Source organism: Anolis carolinensis, chromosome 1 (genome assembly GCF_035594765.1).
Source record: "Anolis carolinensis isolate JA03-04 chromosome 1, rAnoCar3.1.pri, whole genome shotgun sequence".
Taxonomy (NCBI): domain Eukaryota; kingdom Metazoa; phylum Chordata; class Lepidosauria; order Squamata; family Dactyloidae; genus Anolis; species Anolis carolinensis.
This window is the reverse complement of record NC_085841.1, coordinates 64,699,349-64,722,888: the sequence shown is the minus strand read 5'-3', so window position 1 is coordinate 64,722,888 and position 23,540 is coordinate 64,699,349. Positions and strand designations below refer to the sequence as shown.

The following is a 23,540-nucleotide window of genomic DNA, read 5'->3' as shown; positions in this document are numbered from 1 at the left end:
AGCCATGGAATGTCAGTGTTACAAATATTGCTCACATTATTTCTATTTTTGTAATATTTTGTCATTTTGTTAGAGTGAAATTTTGAAGAAAAACCATTAACAACTAATTGACTAGTTGTGTGAGAACAGCATTTTCCCCTCCAGAGGTCGGTAAAACATTAACTCTGTCCTCTTCACAGTCCTCCAAATTCACAGCGATTATTTTTTTACTATGTGTCTAGGGCATACATCTTGAAACCATACATACAGTTGTTACATTCTATTCTTCAGAAACTTGTGACAGCTATAGTGCAAGGCCACACACAAGATCAACTGAAATCCAAACAAGCAACACACTGAACACTTAAAAAGAGTGGGGTCTGTGTGTTTTAACAAGACTTGTTCTACATGGTAATTGTGTGATGTGTGTGTTCTTGCATGAGAAAAAATTTTTTAAAGACAATATGGACAATAGAAGGGTTCTTCTAAGTGAGACTTCTTGTTCACTCAGCCTGCTTCCTTAAATGAATTTTATGAAAATTGCCAAATGTATTATAGAGCAAATCAATCCTTAACTCACTCTAGGGACTTCATCACATGGGGGACTCCGCCCCCGTGCTGTTTTGCCAGTGGCGCAGATCCCTGCTGGCTCCATTAGAGCCAGCACAACACGACCAAGCTCCCCATGTTTGAAGGGAAGCTTCCTAGGACACTTTCACTTCAGTTGTGGGCAGAGCCTCTGCCAGAAGTCCAGCAACGTTGTGCGATGGGCAGCGTGCTGGCAGGAAAGTGTCCTTCGATACTAAAAAAAGCCCTGTGTGATAAAGTGGTAAAAGCCAAAATAACTTAAGGCTATCATAGTTTTCACACATCATGAGAACATGGTTCATTGGAAAATACTATTATCATTAGGAAACTGAAAGACAATGAGGCAATGGGAAAAGAGAAAGACCACATTTGGATTGACAGTCAAGGAAGCCATAGTTCTAAAGTTGAAAGGCCCGAAACTTTGAAAGCCTCTCATTCATAAGGTCACTATAAGTTGAAGTCAACAGAAAAACACCACCAAATGATGGCATACTCTAGTTGCACCCATCCTGTGTTTTGTCACTGCCTGTTCTATCTCCATTCCTCCAACTACTAGAAACTCATAAAACAACTAAAGTGTCAGCCACTGGAATAGGCAGCAGTTCCTTTGAGATGAAGAATATTCAGGAATGGCTGGAGACTTCCATGTTTTGGATTTCAGCCCAAATCAGCATCCAAGCTGCTGCACCTTTGTTCCTGAAATAGGTTCAGTGTTTTGGATAGCATCTTTAAAATACGGAGTAAAGCTCGGAGCAGAAAACTTACTCTACTGATATGTGAGCTATTTGCTAAAACATTTTTATTTCAAAACTCGTTGAGGCAAGATAACCTTAATGGGGACAATGGCAACTGGATCCTATGTCATTGGAGCAGTTAATCCATTCTGGATTTTGGCTAGATTTAATGGAACTGCTTAACCCAATTAAGAGAACTCCTAGAAAGCCTGGATTGAAACCTAGAGTGAATTCCCTGCACCATTGAAATGGTAACCAGTGATAACTGCATCAGGAAGCATTTGGAGCGATTTGAACATCCCAGGATTGTAAGACACCAAGATGTTTTAGGTTCTGAACATTTGGTCTTTACCAACAACTTTATCTGTTCCCTAATCTGCCATCCATCCTCTCTCCCATCCTACTGCTTTTGGATACAGAGTTAAAATATGCCATTCATGTAGTTTAAATATATATTTGTTCAGAGAGCTGCAAGCAAACAAAGGATAAATAAATGTCCTTGAAATTGCCAATTCATAGTACCACATGGGGTGTGTTGTGTTACGTTACTGTAATGCTGCATTGGGGTGTCACAAAAGGGTGAACAAATGTTGGAGACTTGACAATTTATTTGTCTTTTAAAAATGAATCCAGTGATAAACTTGTCTCTGGGGAGGTAGCTGAGGGACAATTACAGAAGTGATAGCCATTAAATTGATGGCATGTCTGGGGTCTCCGGAGTCATATGCCGTAAAAATGGATAGGGTAGTTTTCGAGTGATGTATGGTGGTGTGTGTAGGAGAATAAGTAATGCTTACAATTTGCAGATGTGGCTCAGCAGCACCTGCCTTTCGAGATTCAGGATGTAATGAGATCCTTCCACATGATTCTTTTATTGCATTTATTTTAATTAATTTTATCAAAATACATGTTTGCATATTAGGAACACGCTAAAACATTTCATAATGTGCATAAACATTTCGCGGGAAACCATTTAGACCTCAAAGGTTTGAGTAAACAGCCATATTTTTACCTGGTGCTTAAATAAAGTCTGTGCTGGTGTCAATTGGTCATCTGTGAGACAGGCATTCCATAACTGGGTACCACAGCTGGGAAGGCCTTTTACCACATCTTCAAAAAATGTGTTGACGTTAGTGATATTATTTATTATATCGAACCAGTGCAACAATAAAACATGGTGACCAATGAAGTAGCATTCATCCCATTGTAATAATAATTTATTGTTATGGAAGCACTGCTTCAGACCTGCTTTATTGTTTCTATTGACCTTCAAGTCATTTATGACTTCTAGCAACCCTAAGGTGAGCCTATCACAGGGATTCCTTGGGAAGATTTGTTCAGGGTTTGTTTTTTGTTTTGTTTTTTGTTTTTTGCCCTTGTCTTCCTCTGAGGCTGAGAGACTACAATTTGTCCAAAGTCATCCAGCTGGCTGCTCAGAGTTCTCCAGCTGTGTAGGTATAGGCTGAGGAGTTAAACTGAGGACATTGTGTCCATTAAGAAATCTCTCCACAAATGAAAATTTTTGTCAGCCCTCAAATTTGTAGCACTGTAATAAGTTCAGATGAGCGTTTGGAACTGCAATCTCTAGGTACCCAAAGAAAAGGAGCAGACAAAGTTACCAAGGGGATGTGAACACAACAAGTATGAGAGTTGTAGGTATGAATAATATTCAGTGTCGCATTCTCTGCAATGCTGGACTGTTGAATAATCCTCAAGTAAAAATCCACTAGAGTCTGTGAATTCTTTATTTAAGGAAGCAATATTATCCTCTCCTCCAAACACATATCCATATGCCCATAGAAACATAAAATGCCCCTGTGGTCCATCAGCTCCTGACCATTGCACATGTAGGTTTGGACTCATGAATTCTGGACCCTAATGAAGCAAACCAGGATTTCTTTGCTCTCAATTTTAAAATCCTGGGACTTGGCTGGAAGTGCCATGGATTTGCCTCCCAGTAGATGTTCTGCCAGGAAGCAACCCAGTTATTGGGCTGCACTCAAGAGTTTCATCCAAGGAAGGCTGAGGTGGTAGTCAACAGGTGAAACTGGCTTCATGGCTAAACTCACATCCTCTTTCTGCATCCCAGGGTTTCTGCATCAGAGTTTAAATTGATTGGGTCATTAAATTGGCTTTAAAAATACATCTCTGTGTCTAGTCTCATTATTCCAATGTAGAAACACATACCTGATCCCCTGATCATTATCTTAGAAGGCTAGCAAGTAAGTTTATTAAATAACAGAATGGATGTATACCAAAACAAATCCTTCCAATGCAAAAATAGTGACATAAACTTTTACACTCAGCAATGACACTGTTAAATGCCATTCTCAACACACTTGAAACATTGATTTGTGAATTGCTGCTGCAGGGAAAATAAGGGTGGATGCTGTGTGTCAAGTCTGCTTCTCTTGCCCAGAAGCCCACGCAGTTTTCATGGTCTCTGACAGCCAATCAGAGGCAACTGAAATGGTTGGAACCAGGTGAGGCTGAGAAGTAAGTGACTAAAAAGCCTTCTACCAGCACACATAAACTCATTTATCCACACTGTTAAGCAAACTTATATATAGATCTGAACCAATGCAATGGACTAATAAAACAGTAACCAATAACATTGTAGCCTTCCATTCTAACACAAAGTGGTTTCCATTCATTCTTGCTACACATGAAGCTCCACACTTAGCACTAGGTCTGATCATTTGTCTAATCAATTTGCCTTCTCTAATCTAATAATCTAATCTAATAATAATAATAATAGCAACAACAACAACTTTATTCTTGTACCCCGCCTCCATCTCCCCGAAGGGACTCAGGGTGGCTTACATAAGAAAAAACAGTCCATAAAATTTAAAACACAATATAATAACATAGTTATAAAACAACATAACATGACCATTATTAAAACCAAGACATCAATTTCTATGTACAGAGGGTGATTAGTGCAAAGCTCTGAGTAAAGTCCATTAGTAAAATAGAGACGGGTGAGGGAGGACAAGGAACTAATTGTGTTAAAACACTTAAACCTATAAAATGGGGGCAATATTAAAGCACACTATGAAAATATTATTCACCTTTTTAAAAAGAAGGTAATGGGTGGTGTCTTCATTTCACTTCTTTTCTCAAACTGAGATTCAGATTAATTTTATTTGTCTATAGACGATGTCCATTATTCATAAAATGTATCACTTACTTAACCTTAAACCTAAACCGGAATAGCTCCCCTCAGAGCACAAAACTATGTGCCTTGCCTTGTCCTGACAGGATACCATATATCCCATTCCACCCCTGGAATGTTTAAACAAGGACCAACATTACATTCTGTGATGGCATGAGTACAGTTTTTACAAAGGAGAGCAGGTGTGCCTGTTTGAAAGATAACCTATCCCCCCATCTGCTGATAAGATAAATGACCCAATTCTTGTGACTTAGTTAATGTTTCCCTTTCTAGACTGCTGTGTACATAAAGGCCTGCTGGACAAGCTGTCTTGAACGGTGCGCCACTGTGTGTATAGTACTGTAATTCTTGACATTATCATCCTCTCACCTGGTGCCCTTAGCTAAACATCCTTTTGATCATTTCCACAGGGTTCATTGGAACTTTAGAGAGTTTGTCTTTTATTGAAAGTAACTCTAATTTTCAAACAAGCACCAAATAGTTTATCAGACAAATGTTTGAAAATGTGGCTCTGTCCTACGAGAGTCAGATCTGTCTATATCTGCTTTCCAAGTTATGCTGAGATTTAGGTATAGGTGACTGCTTTGACTGCAGAGAGAATCACACCCTTCTCCCAGGGACAAAAATGGTTAACAAAATCGGTCTGTATACATATTTTTCTATTATAGAGTCTTCCATATGGATTATTTTGTGCTTGATATGACTGAGACCAATATTGAACAGCGACTTTCTGCCAGTACAAGCAGTGTTGCAATAGTCGTGTAAGTGGAGAATCAAACACATTTTTGAAGTCTGTTTTGAGCTGAAGGTGGTTCTATGAACAGCATGCCTATGATTAGAGCAATGTAGTCTGTTAGCATGTGTATGCACTAATGCTTGTGCCATTAAAAAATCCAGTCTTCATTCCATGTATCTGATTAAGTCTATGAAAGCTTATACTACCAATATATTTTAGTCTCATACATACTACAAAATCCATTTGCATAGAAAATTCAGCAAAGCTCTATGCATGGTTTTGCTCTGCTAGCTTTACATTGCACAGGTGCAAGATTTTTATCATCACCTAACTGATATTTTACCTCTCCCTTAACTAGCTTTTTGCAAGAGGACTTTACCATTAATCTGTGACCACTTGTTGGTAGTAGTCATGTACAATGGCCTGAGGACTGTACATGGCTGTCCTTTCTGGATACAGACTTCAATAGGTTTGTGACTACTTGGTTCATCATGGACTGCAACATCCAGGTTACAAACTACAGCTCACTGTGCAGCTGCTCTTGCTATACTGTATAAGATCAAGCTATATTTTATTGCTTAGAAGCCTCAGTTGACGTGTCTTTCTTCTTTGCATTACGCTGTCCTTCTCATATGGACTTTTCCCCCCTTACCTGCTGTTTCCTAATAGATGTTTTGCTTGTTTTGAGACCCTCCCATATTTCCTGTATTACATCATTTAAGACCAACAGAATATGCCTCCATAACTGTGCTTCTAGCAATAGTTAGATACTTAGTAATTGTCATCAGTGCCACCCATTATATGGTCAAGGGAAGGGATACAGACGGAAGAATATCATTGATGTTGTTGCCACTAATGTTTCCTTCATGATCATTCTAGCAAATTGGTGCTAGCCATAGGGCAGAGTGTAGTCTTTTATACAGAATAATACAAGTATGGGATTTTACCAGAGTTTCCTAATTGCTACCCTACGTTGGATTTCTAGTACCTGACTGCATCCAAGTACAAGTATTTTTATGGAGATACATCACAAAAATATAGTGCTAGGGTCATGATTCTGAGACATAAAGAGAGGATTTTTTTAAAAAAAAAACTAAACATTTTTAATTCTGGGAATTGTGAGGAAATAGCTACCACAATCATGAACTGTTTCAAGGGCTACACTATTGCCAATGGTAAAGGAACATAACTTTCGACTTTAAACTTGTCCTTAACTTTCACCCATTGGTTAACAGAAATGATGTAAAGTCATCCATATAAAGAGTCTGTATGTGTTTCCTCAAAATGTGAGAAACTAGGTAAATGTATCAGGCATTCGAGCAGCATTTGTAATGAGGATTCTCTAAGGGGATTTATCTCCCATGTATACTATAAATGGAAGCTTGTTATTAATGTAAATATTAATTATACATTGAGAACCAAGAACTGTTTTTACTAGGACCTTGTTAGCTTGTTAATTATCATAATTATCGTACAAGAGAAAGGGGAAGAAAGCAAAAGCAAGAGACTGTGATTAGCGTTGATAATTTGCCTTGTCTTTTCTCTTTGGTTGCCGTTTTCATTTGGAGAAAATTAATTCTGTGGAGTCATCACTAGAGTCTTTATGTACCCATACACATCTGCATCAGGCAGCTTTGTTCCAACCAAATGCGGGCTGAATGTAGGCTTGGCACCTTTCCCATCCTTCTGTATTTTGCCATGTTTTGAGTCGTACGGGCAGTCGTGGGTTGTGTTTCTTTCTTTCCCCAGAAACTGCAGGAAATAAAGCAAGGCTCTTTCCAGTCAATTGTCACTGGCCCCGCTAAGGTAGTGCCAACCCTGCCCAATTATTGCAGGCTCCTCTCTTCTACCTTAAGCATCCATATAACCGCCCGAGCTTGAACCTTCAGTTTAAGGAAATCACATTGTTCTAGAACTTAGATTATACACTTGCAAGGAAAAATGTCATTTTGTGCATATTTAATATGCAGTCTGTACGGAAATGTTTTGAACCCAGCTGAGAGTGAAAGGGGAAAAAAGCACTCCTGTTATAAGCCCCTTTTATCATTTGCACAGCTGTAATGTGTGCCAGTTGGAATGTGCAGCTGTTTAAGGGAATGATTGAATAGTGCCTGTGACATCACTAACCATGGGAAAAAGAGAGCCCTGTATGACTATCCCATATCCGCAAGAACAATATCCACAGTTTAATTTGTCTACATCCAACAAAATATGTCTTTAGTCATTTTCTAGGTCCTCTAGTGCAACTCTATGGTATTCATGGGTTAGATGTCCTTTATTTCAATAGAGTTACCCATTATCTGCTGTTTCACATATCCATATGAGGTCTGGATATATATTCCTCTCAGATATGGGGCTCAAACTGTACTATTTATCATCATGCCTATCACATTGTTTGTTTTGTGATGCGACCAGATATTATGAAGAATAGGCATGGAAAATTTTCTTCATCACCATATCTAAAAAATCACAGTAAAACAATCTGCTTCAAATTCTCTGAAATATCCCCCAGCTGTCAAACATATCTTGCCCCTACATTTGGATGTGGTGGAAATGGGAGGGATTTGTGGAATGATAGTATGAAAGCGGGAAGAATTTGCAAGATGATATTAGCATATATTTTAAGAAAGAATTGCAATACAATGGCCACCATTAGAAATACATGGTTTAAGAAATCTCCTATTCAATGTAGGAAGGTATTATGTACCATAATGCCTTTAAGTGACATTAACTGACTGATCCTCATGGAAGATATTGTCATATCTGGAACATGACCATTGACTCTGTAGCCAAGAGGTTGCCTGCATACTCTATTATGTGGCCAGAAATCACACATATATGTGAAAATTTGTCAATGTCTATTGTTTCCAAAAGCCGGCTGAAATCTTTTGGCACGGCACCCAGTGTGCCGATCACCACCGAGACCACCTGCATTGATTTCTGCCAGAGTCTTTGAAGTTCAATCTTGAGGTCCTGATAGCGGCTGAGTTTTTCCTGTTGTTTTTCGTCAATGCGACTGTCACCTGGGATGGCGACGTCAATGATTCAAACCTTTTTCTTTTCCACAACTGTGATGTCTGGTGTGTTGTGGAAAAAAATCACATTATTTTTTTCCATATTTATATCCCGCCCTTCTCACCCGAAGGGACTCAGGGTGGCTTACAACAGTGGCAACAATTAGATGCCCATACAAACCAATATAAAACAGCACATAAAACAATTAAAATTATTAAAATACATTATGAATTAAAAATATACATTTCAAACATAAAATCAGATCCTTTCTTCCTCATGCTTTGTCCATAGTTCAGTCCGTGTCATCTTCACCATTTATTGATTAAAGGCTGGGCACACAGCCATGTTTTTAGGGCTTTTCTGAAGCCCAACAGGGTTGGAATTTGATGCATCTCTTTTGGGAGGGTGTTCCACAGCCAGGGAGCCACCACCGAGAAGGCCCTGTCCCTCGTTCCCACCACCCGCGCCTCCGAGGCAGGTGGGACCGAGAGCAGGGCCTCTCCAGATGATCTCGGGGATCTTGCTGGCTCATAGGAGGAGATATGTTCGGACAAGTAGATTGGGCCGGAACTGTTTAGGGCTTTATATGTCAAAATCAGCACTTTGAAATTGGGCTCGGTAGCATATCGGCAGCCAGTGGAGCTGGCTTAACAAGGGGGTGGTACTCTCTCTGTAAGTCACCCCAGTTATTAATCTGGCTGCCGCACGTTGTACTAATTGGAGCTTCCGGGCCGTCTTCAAAGGCAACCCCATGTAGAGGGCGTTGCAGTAGTCCAAACGGGATGTAACCAGAGTGTGGACCACCGTGGCCAGGTCAGACCTCCCAAGGAACGGGCGCAGCTGGCGCACAAGTCTTAGTTGTGCAAATGCTCCCCTAGCCACCGCTGAAACCTGGGGCTCCAGGCTCAGCGATGAGTCCAGGAGAACACCCAGACTGTGAACCTGTGTCTTCAAGGGGAGTGCGACCCCATCCAACACAGGCTGTAACCCTATTTCCTGTTCAGCCCTACGACTGACCAGGAGGACCTCTGTCTTGTCTGGATTCAATTTCAATCTGTTCTCCCCCATCCAGTCCGACACAGCGGCCAGACACCGGTTCAGGACCTGAACAGCCTCCTTAGTAACAGGTGGGAAGGAGTGACAGAGCTGGACATCATCTGCGTACAGATGACACCGCACCCCGAAATGATCCGAATGATCTCCCCCAGTTGCTTCATGTATATGTTGAATAACATGGGAGACAGTACTGACCCCTGCGGGACCCCACAAGTCAAAGGTTGTGGGGCCTAGCAGGCATCCCCCAATGACACCATCTGGGAATGCCCCTCCAGGAAGGACCGGAGCCACTGAAAAACAGTGCCTCTGAGCCCCATCCCAGTGAGGCGACCCAGAAGGATACTGTGATCAACGGTATCGAAGGCCACTGATAGGTCCAGCAGAACCAGCAGGGACACACTCCCCCTGTCCAGTTCCCGGCGTAGATCATCGACTAAGGCAACCAAGGCTGTGTCGGTACCAAGCTCCGGCCTGAAGCCAGACTGTGCCGGATCCAGAAAATCAGTATCTACCAAGAATGCCTGGAGTTGTGCGGCCACAGATATGCAATATAATTCCTGTATCTTTGAAGAATGTGTTCCTTGAATTCATGAGGATATGTAAACTCATAGATCAGTGGTTCTCAACCTGTGGGTCCCCAGATGTTTTGACCTTCAACTACCAGAAATCCTAATAGCTGGTAAACTGGCTAGGATTTCTCAGAATTATAGGCCAAAACACCTGGGGACCCAGAGGTTGAGAACCACTGTCATAGATAACATAAAATCTTACAGCACTGAAAGACTTCCGGCCCCAGAATACCATAAAATCATCTTGGAGGAACTAGAAAATGCCTAAAGATGCCATCAACTTGTCAACTGTGGTTAAACAAAATTACTTTTGAGAGGAAAGGAAAGTAGATACTAGTATTTACTTCACTAAAAGAAGTCATTGCAAAAATATAGATGATTGAATCACATCACATTCTTCAAAAAGAAGATAGAAGACTGAAACATTCAAATCAGACCTCTGCACACTCCAACAATTGAGAAGTGTAAGCTAAATGCTGCTATATATTGTCATTTATGCTTCCCTGCAGTGTGAATTGGGGTGGAAGTTAGAGGTACAGAAAAACAATGGTAAATTGTTTTGGCATTTATCCTGCATCCTTATGTTTCTCTCCAATGGGCACAGTGTAAAAACAAGTCCTTAGGAAATTGTACCATGGCAGGCAGCAGTGTGACATCTGGAAGACGCATCAGACTCAGAAATAAAGTGGCTCCACTATAATTAATCATGTTTGATAATTAACCAGGATGTAATTAGATATAATCATCCGGACAATAATGTGCACCTATTTCAACAGATAAGTCGAAGGCTTGTCATCCACCTGTGTGTGATCAAAGAAGAACAACAGAGCAGTGAACTATTACTGTGTACATGGTAACGGAGCTGAGCCTGCTCTTCTATTGAGAGTCTGGTAATTGAGACAGCCAAGCATGGCAGAATATAACTAATTCATGATTTAAAAAAACAAAAGAAAAACAAATAAAACAACTGTGCTCCAACCATCACAAGCTCAGCTTTCAGAAACTGACCTGTATGAATGTAACCATTAAAGTGGAACTACAAAAAAGGAGTGCCAGTTTGGGGGATAATAGTACGGAAGTGGGCAGGATTTTCAGAAAAAAGATTTGGGATCCTCCTGCTCAACTACAGATGAATCCAGATATCCTTGCACTTCATGCAGCCATAATTGTTACACAGAAATATTGTAGAACATGTCTAAGGTTTCCACATGCCTAGCTCTCAAGCCCCAGGCAAACTTCTCCAGTCCACAGGCAAGTGGAAGGAATCTTAGATGAGAAAAGTGCCATGAAAAGTGTGTATATATGTTCCTCTTTTGTTATAAAAGATGTTTTCAACTTGAATATCATATTTTGAGTGTTGGACTGTGGAGACCAAAGTTTGAATCCTGGATCAGCTATGGATATCCACTGTGTGACCTTGGACAAGTCAAATTATCTCGGCCTCAAAGGAAGACAAGGGCAAACACTCTCTGAACAAACGTCAAGAAAACTCCATGATAGGTTCACCTTAATGTCACTATAAATCAGAGACAATGTGAAAACATTAATCAAGAACATCAGCAACAGCAATAACAAGAAAACATATCCCCTCTAGATAAAAGACTTTACTTGAAGTGAGAATAATATTTTGCCAAATTTATTTTTCCTCAATGTGGGCTTGAGAAACGGGCTATTTCCATACTTACATGGTTCACAAACTGAAAATAGAGAAAAGGAAAAGACTTTACATTAAAACAAATACAGGAGAACCAGGCAACCAGCTGTTGTTGTTGTTGTTGTTGTTGTTGTTGTTTTCCTCTGTCTCATCTCCTTTCCTGAGGAGGGCACATCTGTCTGAAATGTGCCACACAAAAGTGGCTGGTCTTCCTAGCTGGATTCAAACTGCTTCCCTGAGACTTCTCTCCTTTTCTTGCAGAACATGAAATGCACGGTGGGGTGTATGTGTAAATATGGACAGATGGCGACACTCAGTTCCAGCTCAGGCAGATTAGTAAGAGAACTTAGTGTTCAAGGGACCAATTACCACTCTGTCCCCTAAGGGAAGAGTGTATCAGATGTTTACTGGGGGGTTAATAATAAATGAACTGCAAGAAAAAAAAATGTTCTCCAAACTCCATATTTGGTGTATTCATGTCAGCAGGTTGTAATTAGCTAATTAAATGCCTGGGCTGACAGAACGGCCCCTATGGGGTGTGGGAGGGGAGGTGGGGTTGTGGCATCCGAGGCTGCTCTTGAAATACAGGCAGGAAACATCTTGGGCTATGTGGTCAGGAGAGCAGTACACACCTACCATTTAATGGGATGCTTTTTCCTGTAAAGGTTACTGGGGGAGCTGGGAGGAGAACTTGGACAAGCCCTGGGACTGCAGAATAAGCAGCCGGTTTAGTAACAGAGCAGGGCGGGGGGGGGGGGGGGGATAACAACAGGGTGTTTGTTAAAGCAATGGCCACTTCCAAATAACTACTGAAACTAATTTTAAAGATTTTAATAAAGTCAGCACAATAGGGGAAGCTCTTCAACAAAAGTTCTCCTTCTAAAAAAAGAAAATGGAAATGTATGTCACTTGAAAGGGCAAGTAAACAGAAAAGAGTTCCATCGCAATTATGCATCTTGGCCACTGTGTGAGGTTGATCCAAGTATTAATAAATAAATCTCTCAAAGGGCATGCCAAAGGTTTCCCTGTAACTTACAGAAGAAACAGGAAACAAGAACTAATAACAAACTGAAGAAGTTCACTTGATTGGTTATGGCTACATTATGCCACACTGTTTTCTAATGGGAATGAAACAAGCTTCGAATGTATAACCGGGGGGGGGGGGGGGGGATAAAAATTGTTGAAAATCATGTTTCTCAAGTGTCAAGAAACTCTGGTAAGAAGAATCCTGGACCAATGAGAAAAAACGAGGAAGAGGGGGAAAATCATTATATTTGTACAGAGGGGTTTCTAGAGCTGAGTGTGAGTAGCTCACCACAGTGGGTTTTCATGACTGGTCACCAAAGTCACAACACAATGCTTATACACATGCTTACTTGGAATTAAGCCCCTTTTAATTCAGTGCTCACTGGGGACTTGTGGGATGTGTCATTCTTACTATAAGATTTCCAGGTTCTGGACATACTTCTGACTGAGCACTTATAGGACTGCATGGTTAATTGCTTTTTAATATTCACTTTAGCTTTAGATGTACTGTTTAAGGCATGGGATTTAGTTATAAATATCAAGACAACATTCTTGGATAATTGAGATGGCTGATAATAACTTGGTTGGCCGCAGTACTTCCACTGAACTATTTCTTGGACAAACAAGCCCATCTCTCATAACAAAGATATGCAGTATGGTCCTTCAGATGCTGGACTGCAACTCCTGTCATCCCTGATCACTGGCATTGTTGGCTTGGGCTATCACAGTTGCAAACCCTGCAAGATCTGAAAGGCCACTTAACCACCATACTTCTGAAGCACAGAATCAAAAAGGAATAGCATATGAGATATATATATATATATATATATATATATATATATATATATATATATATATATCTCATATGCTATTCCTTTTTGATTCTGTGCTCCTTTTTCATTCTGTGATTCTCCTCCATATATATATATATATATATATGAAGTGAGAGTAAATGGGATTCTTTTTGATTGAAATGAGCCTAAGATTGTATTTGCAGATAATATTCTGAACAGTACAAACTTCAAATTAGCTATAGGCTTGGAACTGCCATATCAGATCATCACACATATTATTTATAACTTCCTGCCACATGGTTTACTGATTTTTCATTACAAACTACAGTATTAATCAGATGTCTCCTCTAATAACCCTAAAGAAATTGACTGAAGTGCAAGGATCCTGTCCCTTTGCCAGGGGGTCTATTCTTTCTGGCACTAGTACAATCACATGTTGGCAAAACAATGGCAGTGATGCAACAGCCACTGACAATTTTGTTAGCTGTTATCCCAAATACTTATGGTCCCCAGACCTGTACAGTCAGCGTTTCTGACTTTTGTGGATTTGATTATTCACAGCTTTAATTAAAATGTTCTCTCTGGGCATTTGTAGGTCTTCTAATGTGATTCTATGTTCAGCTTCCAGGTGACATTGACCATAGAGTTGTTCTAGAGTGCCTAGAAATTTCTAGACAGGTATTCTCACAAGGGAAAAGTTATTAAAATAATTATATTTATTGAGAATTATATAATACAAGAAACAATAAAAACAGCAAATGTGGTGTTTTATTTACTTCCACATGAGTCTACAGTGAAGGCGGAGTACTAACTGTGGTAGGACCTGTCTTTGCTTTTTCTTGTTTCATCATTTGTCTGGACCAGAGATGAGTAACCTGTTCTACAGACCACTCCAGTTAAGTCTGTCACATAGTAATTAAAGATGCTCCTGCAGACTGTGGGCAGATTTGAATTAGATAGCATTAATTGATTCATTTTTAAAAAGGAAATAACCCCAAGATTTGTGCACTCTGAGTTTCTTCTTAGTGTCTAGGTTTAATAGTCTTGGAGCTATGGTAGAAACATCTACATGCATACAAGCATGCCTGAATGCACACATACATTTTATTTATTATTGAAACAGATAATGTATTAAAGATAACCATAAAATAATCACAAATAGCTGATTACCACCTTTACCTAAGCTTGTCTTAAAATGTTATTATAGGTAACCACTTTGTTAGTTATATACTTTGTTGTTGTTGTTTTTTCATGTCAGGAGCAACATGAGAAACTGCAAATCGCTTCTGGTGTGAGAGAATTGGCTGTCTGTGAGGATGTTGCCTAGGGGACACCTGGATGTTTTGATGTGGGAGGTTTCTCTCATGTCCCCACATGGGGAGCTGGAGCTGACAGAGGGAGCTCACCCGCTCTCCCCAGATTCGAACAGGCAACCCAACCGACAGCATTTAAGTGTTGATGATGATGTTGAATTTTCCCAACAGGAGCAAAGGAGTGCTGCCTCTGGGATTTTTAGTCTCAGACACTTCTTTAGCATTGAGTTCTGGGCACTTTAACTCTCATGGGACACTATTTGCCATTTTCTTTCAGGCTGCAAAATGTCTTAGGACATCCCAACAAACGATATATTCAGAATGTGAAGTTGTAATGGCATCCCTAGTACCCTGGTGCCACCTTTCCAACATTTGAGGGTGAGTAAAAGACACTAGTAAATTCTCAAGACAGTCCACATTTTTATGTGCAACTCTTTACCTACCTATTATATACCTCTATGTATGCTCCCATATGAGGTAATGCATTTATCAATGGTGCTTGTGGGAGTTTATGCCCCCCTCTCATACACACACACACACACACACACACACACACACACCGCTCATCTCTTTTATCTCCAGGGCAGATGGGACCATTTTAATCTGAGTAAGAAACTGCCAATTAACATGGATGGTATATGTTCATATGCCTTTGGCAGCAGCAATATGCAGAGATCATTAGGTGAAAGCACAAAGTAAGCACCTTTGTTTGCTAACATCTGCACATCCACAGTTACAGAACCATGAAGACAAAGTTGGCAATGCTAGCTGGTTTCTATCCTGAATACTTCTGTCCTTTTCTTCCTTTCCTTTCTTTCCAGGTTCTGGCAGTGTTTTTCGTTGGGGAGAGTATTTACAGGATCATTTGTTTGTCATTGGGGACGATGCCGATCTGTTTTCCAGAAAGAGCTTGGCATGCCTTGCAAAGATGCCTCTCTCCTTCCCAATTCCCCCTCCCTTCACTTCACCATCACTGCCACTGCCTTTCTTTTACTTCTCCTCCTCCTTCTGTGCAGCTTGAATGCCCCGACTCTTTGTAAGAGATAGTGCGACAGATGCAAAGCAGGGAGCAAAAGTGGAGGCTCCAATTATGATGGCCTTGGGGCTCATTACAGGCAGTGGCCTTCTTCAGAAGAGTCACCCGGTGTTTGGCCAGCTCCCCGATGGCTTTGCACATTCCTTTTCTTTCCCTGAATGAATTCTCTAATCTGGCTGCAGGGCATCCCCAGCCCCAATGGCCCGTTGCTTGCACCTGCTCATCAAGGATTGCAAGCACCTGCTGCAGTCAGAGCTTAGCATTTAAGTGCTGCTATTTGAAGACAAATCTTGGGTTGCTGTTTGGGGGTTTTGTTGTCTGTCTCTGTTCCCTCACACATGCACAGCCTTTTTTTCCATGTTAGCACCAGGGATATTCAGGACAGGCTGCTTTCTTTGCACATGGAATAATGTGGCAGAGAAGGATAAGAAATGAAATATTTTCTCCATATTCCCCATTTTAACTCTTTCCTGTCTAAAGCTGGGTGGTCTCAGAAATCCTTACTTCTCAGGAAATGTTGGTGTCAAATCATCTGCTGCCTTCGGCTATTGTCCAAAAAGACAAATAGGTCCAAGATTATTTATTTATTTTCTTACTTTATTTCTACCCCAGCTTTCTCCCTCTGGGGACCTAAAGTGGCTAACAATCCCATACTTTGGTCACAATTTAAATCAGTGTGAATACAAACATTAAAAAGCAATTAAAGAATACAGTGTGGATTTAGGTTAAAATACAATTAAAATATAATGAATACTCTTAAAATAGCATTTACATCTCAACAAGAGTATACATATTTATGTTGGTGTTTAATATTTCATGATGTTTGACTTTAGAAATTGGGTGGGTAGTCTATATTTTGCCATATATTAGGGTTCATATAGGAACAATAACAGTGTTTGGCACTTCCTTGACACTTCCCCACCTACCCATATACCTCTCCCAGTGGCCCATTCTTAACAGAAGGACTGAGCAATGAAAAAGTTTTTTTTTTTTTGTTTGGGGTGAAAGTTAAAAGGTGCAAACTTCCATTATATTCTCCTTTGTGACTGAAGTGGCTTTTTCTGCACATGTTTTACAGCCTCTGTATTTCTGTCACAGAATCACTTTACACTGTAGAAAGTTTCCAGGGTATTCCTAAAAGATATCATCTACTCATTTAAGCAAGTCTTGCCTCAGCAGTAGTCCTAAAAAATTGCTACTCTATTTGATGGTCTCCAGATTGGTGTCTGTCTCTGACCTGCTACTACCCAGTGAGTTGTTAAATAAGAAAGAGGTCAATGGGACCAACAGGCACACATATGGTCCCTGGCTCAATGAAATAATAATAATAATTGCCAGACCTTAGAGCACTCCCCAGCACACTCACCATCCTTCCAAAGGGACAGGAAAAGTGTGACCATAGTCTACAGGGTGCCCCAAAACCCAGTGTTGCAGCCTTTATGTCCCCCTTCAAGCCAATAATAATCCCCAAATCATTCTGAACTTGATTTTAAAACTATGTGGCCCACTCCAGTCACATCGGTGGTGTGGTGCTGTGGTTCTCACCTTGAGAGTTCTCAGATGTTTTGGTCTTCAGCTCCCCAAAATCCTAACAGCTAGTAAGCTGGCTGGGATTTCTGGGAGTTGAAGGCCAAAACACCTTGGGACCCACAGGTTGAGAACCACTGGTGTGTTGAATCTGTCTTTGGTTTTATTCCAGACTATGGATGAGCTCTCCCAAGTGCTGAACCATATATTTCAAATAGGTTCAGCACTTTGGAGAGCTCAATTTACTATTGGGAATAATGTCCATTTGATTCATCCATCTGTAACCTGCAAGCCACTAGTTCCCACTTCATCTGTTATTAAGCTCCAACTGTAGAATGAGTGATTATAGAGTTTTGAGAGAGACCAAATAAGGTGATCCCTATGCCCTTTGATGGTTTTCTCCCAAAAAATGTATGAGGCTCAAACTTGCCAGCTTTCTGTTAGAGATATCATCATTGAACTAGGACTCTAGGAGACCAGGTTTCAAATCCCAGCTCAGCTATGGATATTTACAAGATAACATTGGACAACGGTTACTCTCTCAGCCTTGGAGCAATGGTAAACCATATGTGAATAAATATTGCCAAGGAAATCTTATAATAAAGTAATGTTAGTTGAAGTCAACATGAAGGGACATATCAATAACAAATAATTTGCTGGCATTTGAAGAAGAGATAGCAGAAAAATGGTGAAGCCCTAAACTAAAATTGTGAATGATAGAAGTAATAGCAGAGAGAAGTAAATGAGACAGATGAATATAAGACTCAAGAAGACAGATTTAGCAACTGAAGAAAAGTTCATCTAAGTGTCTCTGAAGAAAGCATTGACAGGTAAAAGTAAGAAACTATAGAAAGTAAGGCAGAGGAAATTTTATTGCAAAACTCTCTGTGGAAATGAATACATTTTGGAGAGAAGGATGAACAAAGAGATCATGCACGAAAGAATAATGGTTATAGCAGGAAGCAGAAGAGTATGTTGGACCAATAGGGAAAAATAGTAAACATAAAAGCCTTTAGGTGAAATTATCAGAAGAACATGTCTTGTGCCGAAACCTCAAAACTGTACAAATATTATATAATCTTATATATCAAAACGGCGCTCCATGACCTTGGAGGCGTTTACGGACAACGCTGGCTCTTTGGCTTAGAAATTGAGATGAACACCACCACCCAGAGTCAGACATGACTAGACTGAATGTCAAAGAGAAATGTTTACCTTTTATATATCAACAAAGTTGATAGGACATCTCAAAGTTTTGGATAAATGAGATCTCTCCATAAAGCTCTAGTGATATGGGACTATGCAAACACAGTGAATTCAGAAAGTCTTGAATATTTCTTTCTGATGCTGTTCTGGTCTTTTGCAAACACAATACAGGAATAGGTAGAATGAAGGAAAATAATTTAACCCCTGTGATTCTTCTCTTCCCAGTGAAACCACAGCTGCCAGTGGTTTTGCAGCAAACACAACACTTACCAAGGAGGGAGGAGATTATCACTTCTTGCTATGCAGTTGTGGTTTGTTCCTCCCTTGAATTCAGTCCTTGGGTACTTATTAGCAAACTCTCTTAAATGTGGTTTGCCATCTATTTTTGTACACTCCTGAGCTGCCTCTGTAATTATTGTGCGAGTTTCTATAGTTACTCAGCCTAGAGTTGGTGACTTTATTACACTAGTGGTCTGTAGTTCAGTGTGAGTAAGGAAATTCTGGCTGGTGTAGAGAACACACGGCAGCCACCAAGGCACCATGAGGACCAAGACACAGGTTCTGAAATAAAGAATAACAAATGTGACTGGTATACTATTTATGTGTGGGTACTGAGCAGTGGTTTAAAATGGAGCTAGAAAAAGATGGCCTTCTCAATTTAGTAGCAAGTCTAGGTAAACATGGACCCCAAAGAATTCTGCCCTGGTGTGAACTTCCTTGCTGTTTTGTGGTTGCTTCAGTTAAACTCACCATAATGCAAAATACTTTTAAAGATATGGTAGGATGGGAGTGGGAAGGCTAGAGGGCAAAGCCCAAAGGTCTATTATTGGAAAGATCCTAGATCTATAATGCAAGTTGAAGAAATACACCAGAAAACCCATGCAATTTATTGGCTTCAAAGGTTGAGAGGATAATGTAATTCAACAAATCGGATTATGTTGACCAGTGTATAGTTAGAAAGGTCAACCCTAAACAAATATGCTGCCTCAGAAATTGTCCTGGGGCAAGGAATACTATTAGTAAATATAAGCATTTTGAGAGAAACCATGTTAGCCAAATCATATAATAAATTGAGGCAGCAGATTATCATGTTCAGTGTAATGAAACAATTAGATTTCATGTTGTTGTGTAACTATCAGGGATGGGGAGAGGCAAGTGTGTGTGTGTGTGTGTGTGTGTGATTTTACACTTCAGGTATAAGAATAACTGCCTACCATTTAAATAAGCAATTCTACTATGGACTAAGAATGATTAAGCTGCCTAGCTATTTTGTCTACTGAGTATGAAACAGAAGAAATTGATCCTAGGGAAGTGATGACAAAAGTCAGAAATAGAATACATTAAGATAAGTGTTTATTTTTTTACAATGGTTGCAGTCCAGTTGATAATGTCTTTAGAATGTCTTAATTCAAAATTGTTAGAAACAACAAAAAATCCCATAGGAAGTTTTATGTTTTTTACTTTCTTCATGGTGGTGACTGGCCAATATTATATTAGATAAACTTACAGTATCACCAAAAAGCAGCTTTTACTATAATCTGCCATGGTATCTTTCTGGTTCACCTCTTTGGAGTGAGACCTGGGGGCACAGTTCTACAATGACTTTGGTTTTTCTTGGTGAGATGATCTCAGAAAAGGGTGCTGGGGATTCCTGTTAGATGATTTGGCTGTGGCCATCTTGATTTTGATTCAAACTATTATAATTTTTCTTAAATTGTATTGGAAATGTGGATAACTTACTGTTTCCTAGCCTTCAGGTTCAGACAACCTTTAGAGAAATGATTTAGCCACTGAGAGTTTTATTATCCTCCACGAATTTCTCAAATCCCTTTTAAATGGTTAGAGTTGACTGTCTATCAGTTTTGAAAGCAGAAAGCAACTATTATTTATTTATTTATTTCCGGCATTTATACCCCGCCCTTCTCACTCGCGGGGACTCAGGGCGGCTTACAATGGTTGGCAACATTTAATGCCAAGAACATAATAATAAAACAAAAACAGTACAAAAACCAGCATTATGTATCTGCAAGAGGTAATAGACAAATATAAAGGGTCACCTGAAGTGTTTCCCTCTACCTTTTGTTCAAACTTTCTCTTTCTTGTCTATAACTAACTGATATTCTCATGATGGCATCATTTTGTCCACGTATATAGCGAGTGCAGTTTCTCACCCTTATCTTTCCCTTTTCCCACCCTTATCTCCCCAATGTGACTCCTAAACATCTTCTCTTTTTACTTTCAACAATTTTAATGGTTTATTCTAAGCAACAGCTTCTACATACATTCCATGCACTAAATGATTTAAAATATTGGATAAAATTACCTTCAGCCAATGTGTATAAAGTGTATATGAAATATACTTAGGTTCCTATCTTCAAGATGTATGTGATATTATAGGTATTATAGGTATTTCAAGATCTTGGGGAAAAAATCCAAAATCAAAAACACTTCTGATGTCTAGCATTTCGATAAGAGATGTGCAACCTATACTGGAAACAAGAGGCCAAGACCAAGGTCTCATCTAACACTGACCATTTAATGCCATTTCAAACCAGTATTGAATAAAGTGGTCTCGCTGTGAAGATGATCACATACGAAATCCTGGAACCGGTTTGAGGCTCAGATGGTGATTATACAAACCACAGAGCATTGATGCACATTCAAGGTTTTCTTTTTCACACTTTTGTGGGAGTTTGTTGCCTGGCCACCGCAGTTTGAAGCCAGCTTCAAATTGTATTAAGTGGTGAATGTAGATGTAGTGCTTAATTGACAAAATTGACTGCTAATTTACTGTCATAGAGTTATACAACAGTTGCACAGGGCCACCTTGTTAATAAATTATAATGTTGTACAGTCAAATGTATATGTGCATTTGCATAAACATTGCACATTGTTGCATAATTGTGAGCAATGTGCCATTGCACCAAATGACATCACATACAAAACACGACTTGGATTGACTATGACCATCCTATGTTGAACAAAAATGTCTAATTGCATCCATAGGAGAACTTGTGAACCAGCTGGAATCTGGCCAAGTTTTTTTTCTAGTTAAAGCTTATTATGGCCCAGACTTCCTCACATTTTAATGCAATGCTGATATGCATGTACAGCCATAGCAATAACAGCATTTGGCTATCAAAGGGCCTTCAAATACTGTCCAAGTATTTCTTCAACTGATTTCAGCAACTCTGGCATTTTGGGTACCACAAACTATTTTTATCTGGGAGTCACATTGACAAACTCTACATGGCAAATCAATGGCACAGTAGCATCAACAGCCATGTATTATGTAGTGCCAGTTCCTCAAATTCTCTTAGTCTGGTGGCAAGATTATGGTTACATACTATTCTGACAAATGAACTGTTCTAAGGAAGAAAGGGAGAAGAGACATAATTATTTTAATTTAATTCCTTTATATGTCTACAATCTCAAATGGCATGATAAAGCCTTGGTGCCATCTTACCAGGTTGGCACTGGGTTGGTACAGAATTGAGACTGCCAGATATTGCTTTTTTAAAACTATAGGGCATTTTGAAATAGTGTCCTCTAATTTCATAGCAGTGAGCAATGGCAATTAAAGTCATGTCAAACTGCTTTAATTCTACGGTACAGGTGTACCCTTAATCTACGAAAGCTTATGCTACCAACTTGGTTCTCTCTGTTACTCTCTGAAGTCCTACAAGATCCCTTTGGACTTTGAATTCATTGCTTAAATTAGAAGTAACCGAGCCTGGAGAGGGAAAGTGCCTCTCTAAAACTAAGGGAACTTGCCTCTTCTTCTGTTTTCCTTCTTCTGCCTTGCACTATCCCCACCCCTTTTCCTTCCTGTCCCAAATGGTCTGGAATTGAAATAACAGCATCTCCAAGACAGTGATGCTTTAATGGGGCAGCAGGTGAAGAGAGGCAAGCACATGTTTCTTTTGCAGTTTTCATCATCCCACTTCACACAGACCAGAGACTGATTGATGGAATTTTTTGAAACAACATCACTTTCTTGAGGCCCTATCTTGCCCCTGTCAGCCCTATTGAACATATGTCTACATATTCCCTTGGGTAGTATTTAAATGCATGCATCCATGTGGCTTTATTTGTTTAGTGTGTGCTCCCACTGATCTAATGGGACCTTTCCCATGACCCATTGCTTCCTTAAGTTTGCCACTTGCTGCTGTCAAATGAGAGAAGCTTTAACTTGGGAGACTGGTGGGATAAGTGATTGGGATTCTCCTTTTCCTTCCCTTCCCTTCCCTTCCCTTCCCCTCCCCTCCCCTCCTTTTCAAACTCAGCTGTCTAACCAGTGGATTGTCTAATGCCGTCTAGCTGAGAATCTTTCCATCCAGATTTTTAAAAACATTTTTTTTCAAAAAAAATAAAAAGATCCCATCTGTTGCAATCCTGTGCTGTTTGTCTCTGAATACAAAATTTGCAATGTGGCGTTCTGACATAAGTAGCAAAAACTCCGATAAAATGTCAGTCCCAAGGAAAGAGTGAAGAATGTTAATAGCAGAGATGTTTGGCAAGTTCGCTTCATGCAATTCTTGAGAAATTTGTTATTTTGTTTAGCTGTTCCAGGACAAACAACTAATAGCTCTACTAGGTGGTTGTTTACTCTAAAATAATTCCCAGCGTGTTACATGGATCTTCAAAAGACTTAGGATTGGTTTATTAGCAATTATATATATGATATTTAACCTGTGAGTTGAAAAGTTCTTCAAGTGCAGAACATTATGAAGCCATTTTCTGAGCATGGGTTATATTTTAAAGATATTTCCCTGAACTTCCACTGCATGGCCAAAAGCAGAGACAGCTGCCGCATTAACTCTTATTTTAAAGGAATGCCTCCCCCCCCCCCCATATTATGAAATGCTCACTAAGGTTCACCAGCAACACCAGCATATACTATTCCTTATGACTGAAATTTTGAACTGACAGGTGTTAACATCAATGGCTGCTCACTCAGGGATCATTTAAGGCAGAATGAAAATGGGACAGCTGACAGGGCTGGCTCCAGGTTTACAGGGACCCTTAGGATCATAGATGGCAGTGGCAGGAGGTGACAGGAATAGTCAGATGTATTCAGCACTTGGTATGCTATCATTTTAATTCCCACAATGTCCTTGGCATCACTTTTG

At 39.9% G+C, this 23,540-nt stretch overlaps 1 protein-coding gene across 1 annotated transcript in view; it reads left to right on the top strand.

Annotated features, from left to right (window-relative positions):
* ermard (ER membrane associated RNA degradation) overlaps positions 1 to 6,698 on the top strand; it is a 59,101-nt gene extending 52,403 nt beyond the window's left edge. The window contains exons 18-19 of the mRNA XM_062975880.1: positions 5,145 to 5,237; positions 5,571 to 6,698. Of these exons, the coding sequence (XP_062831950.1) occupies positions 5,145 to 5,237; positions 5,571 to 5,604 (127 nt within the window). The 3' untranslated portion in view covers positions 5,605 to 6,698. The remainder of the gene's footprint in view (positions 1 to 5,144; positions 5,238 to 5,570) is intronic.
* The last annotated feature ends 16,842 nt before the right edge of the window (positions 6,699 to 23,540 follow it).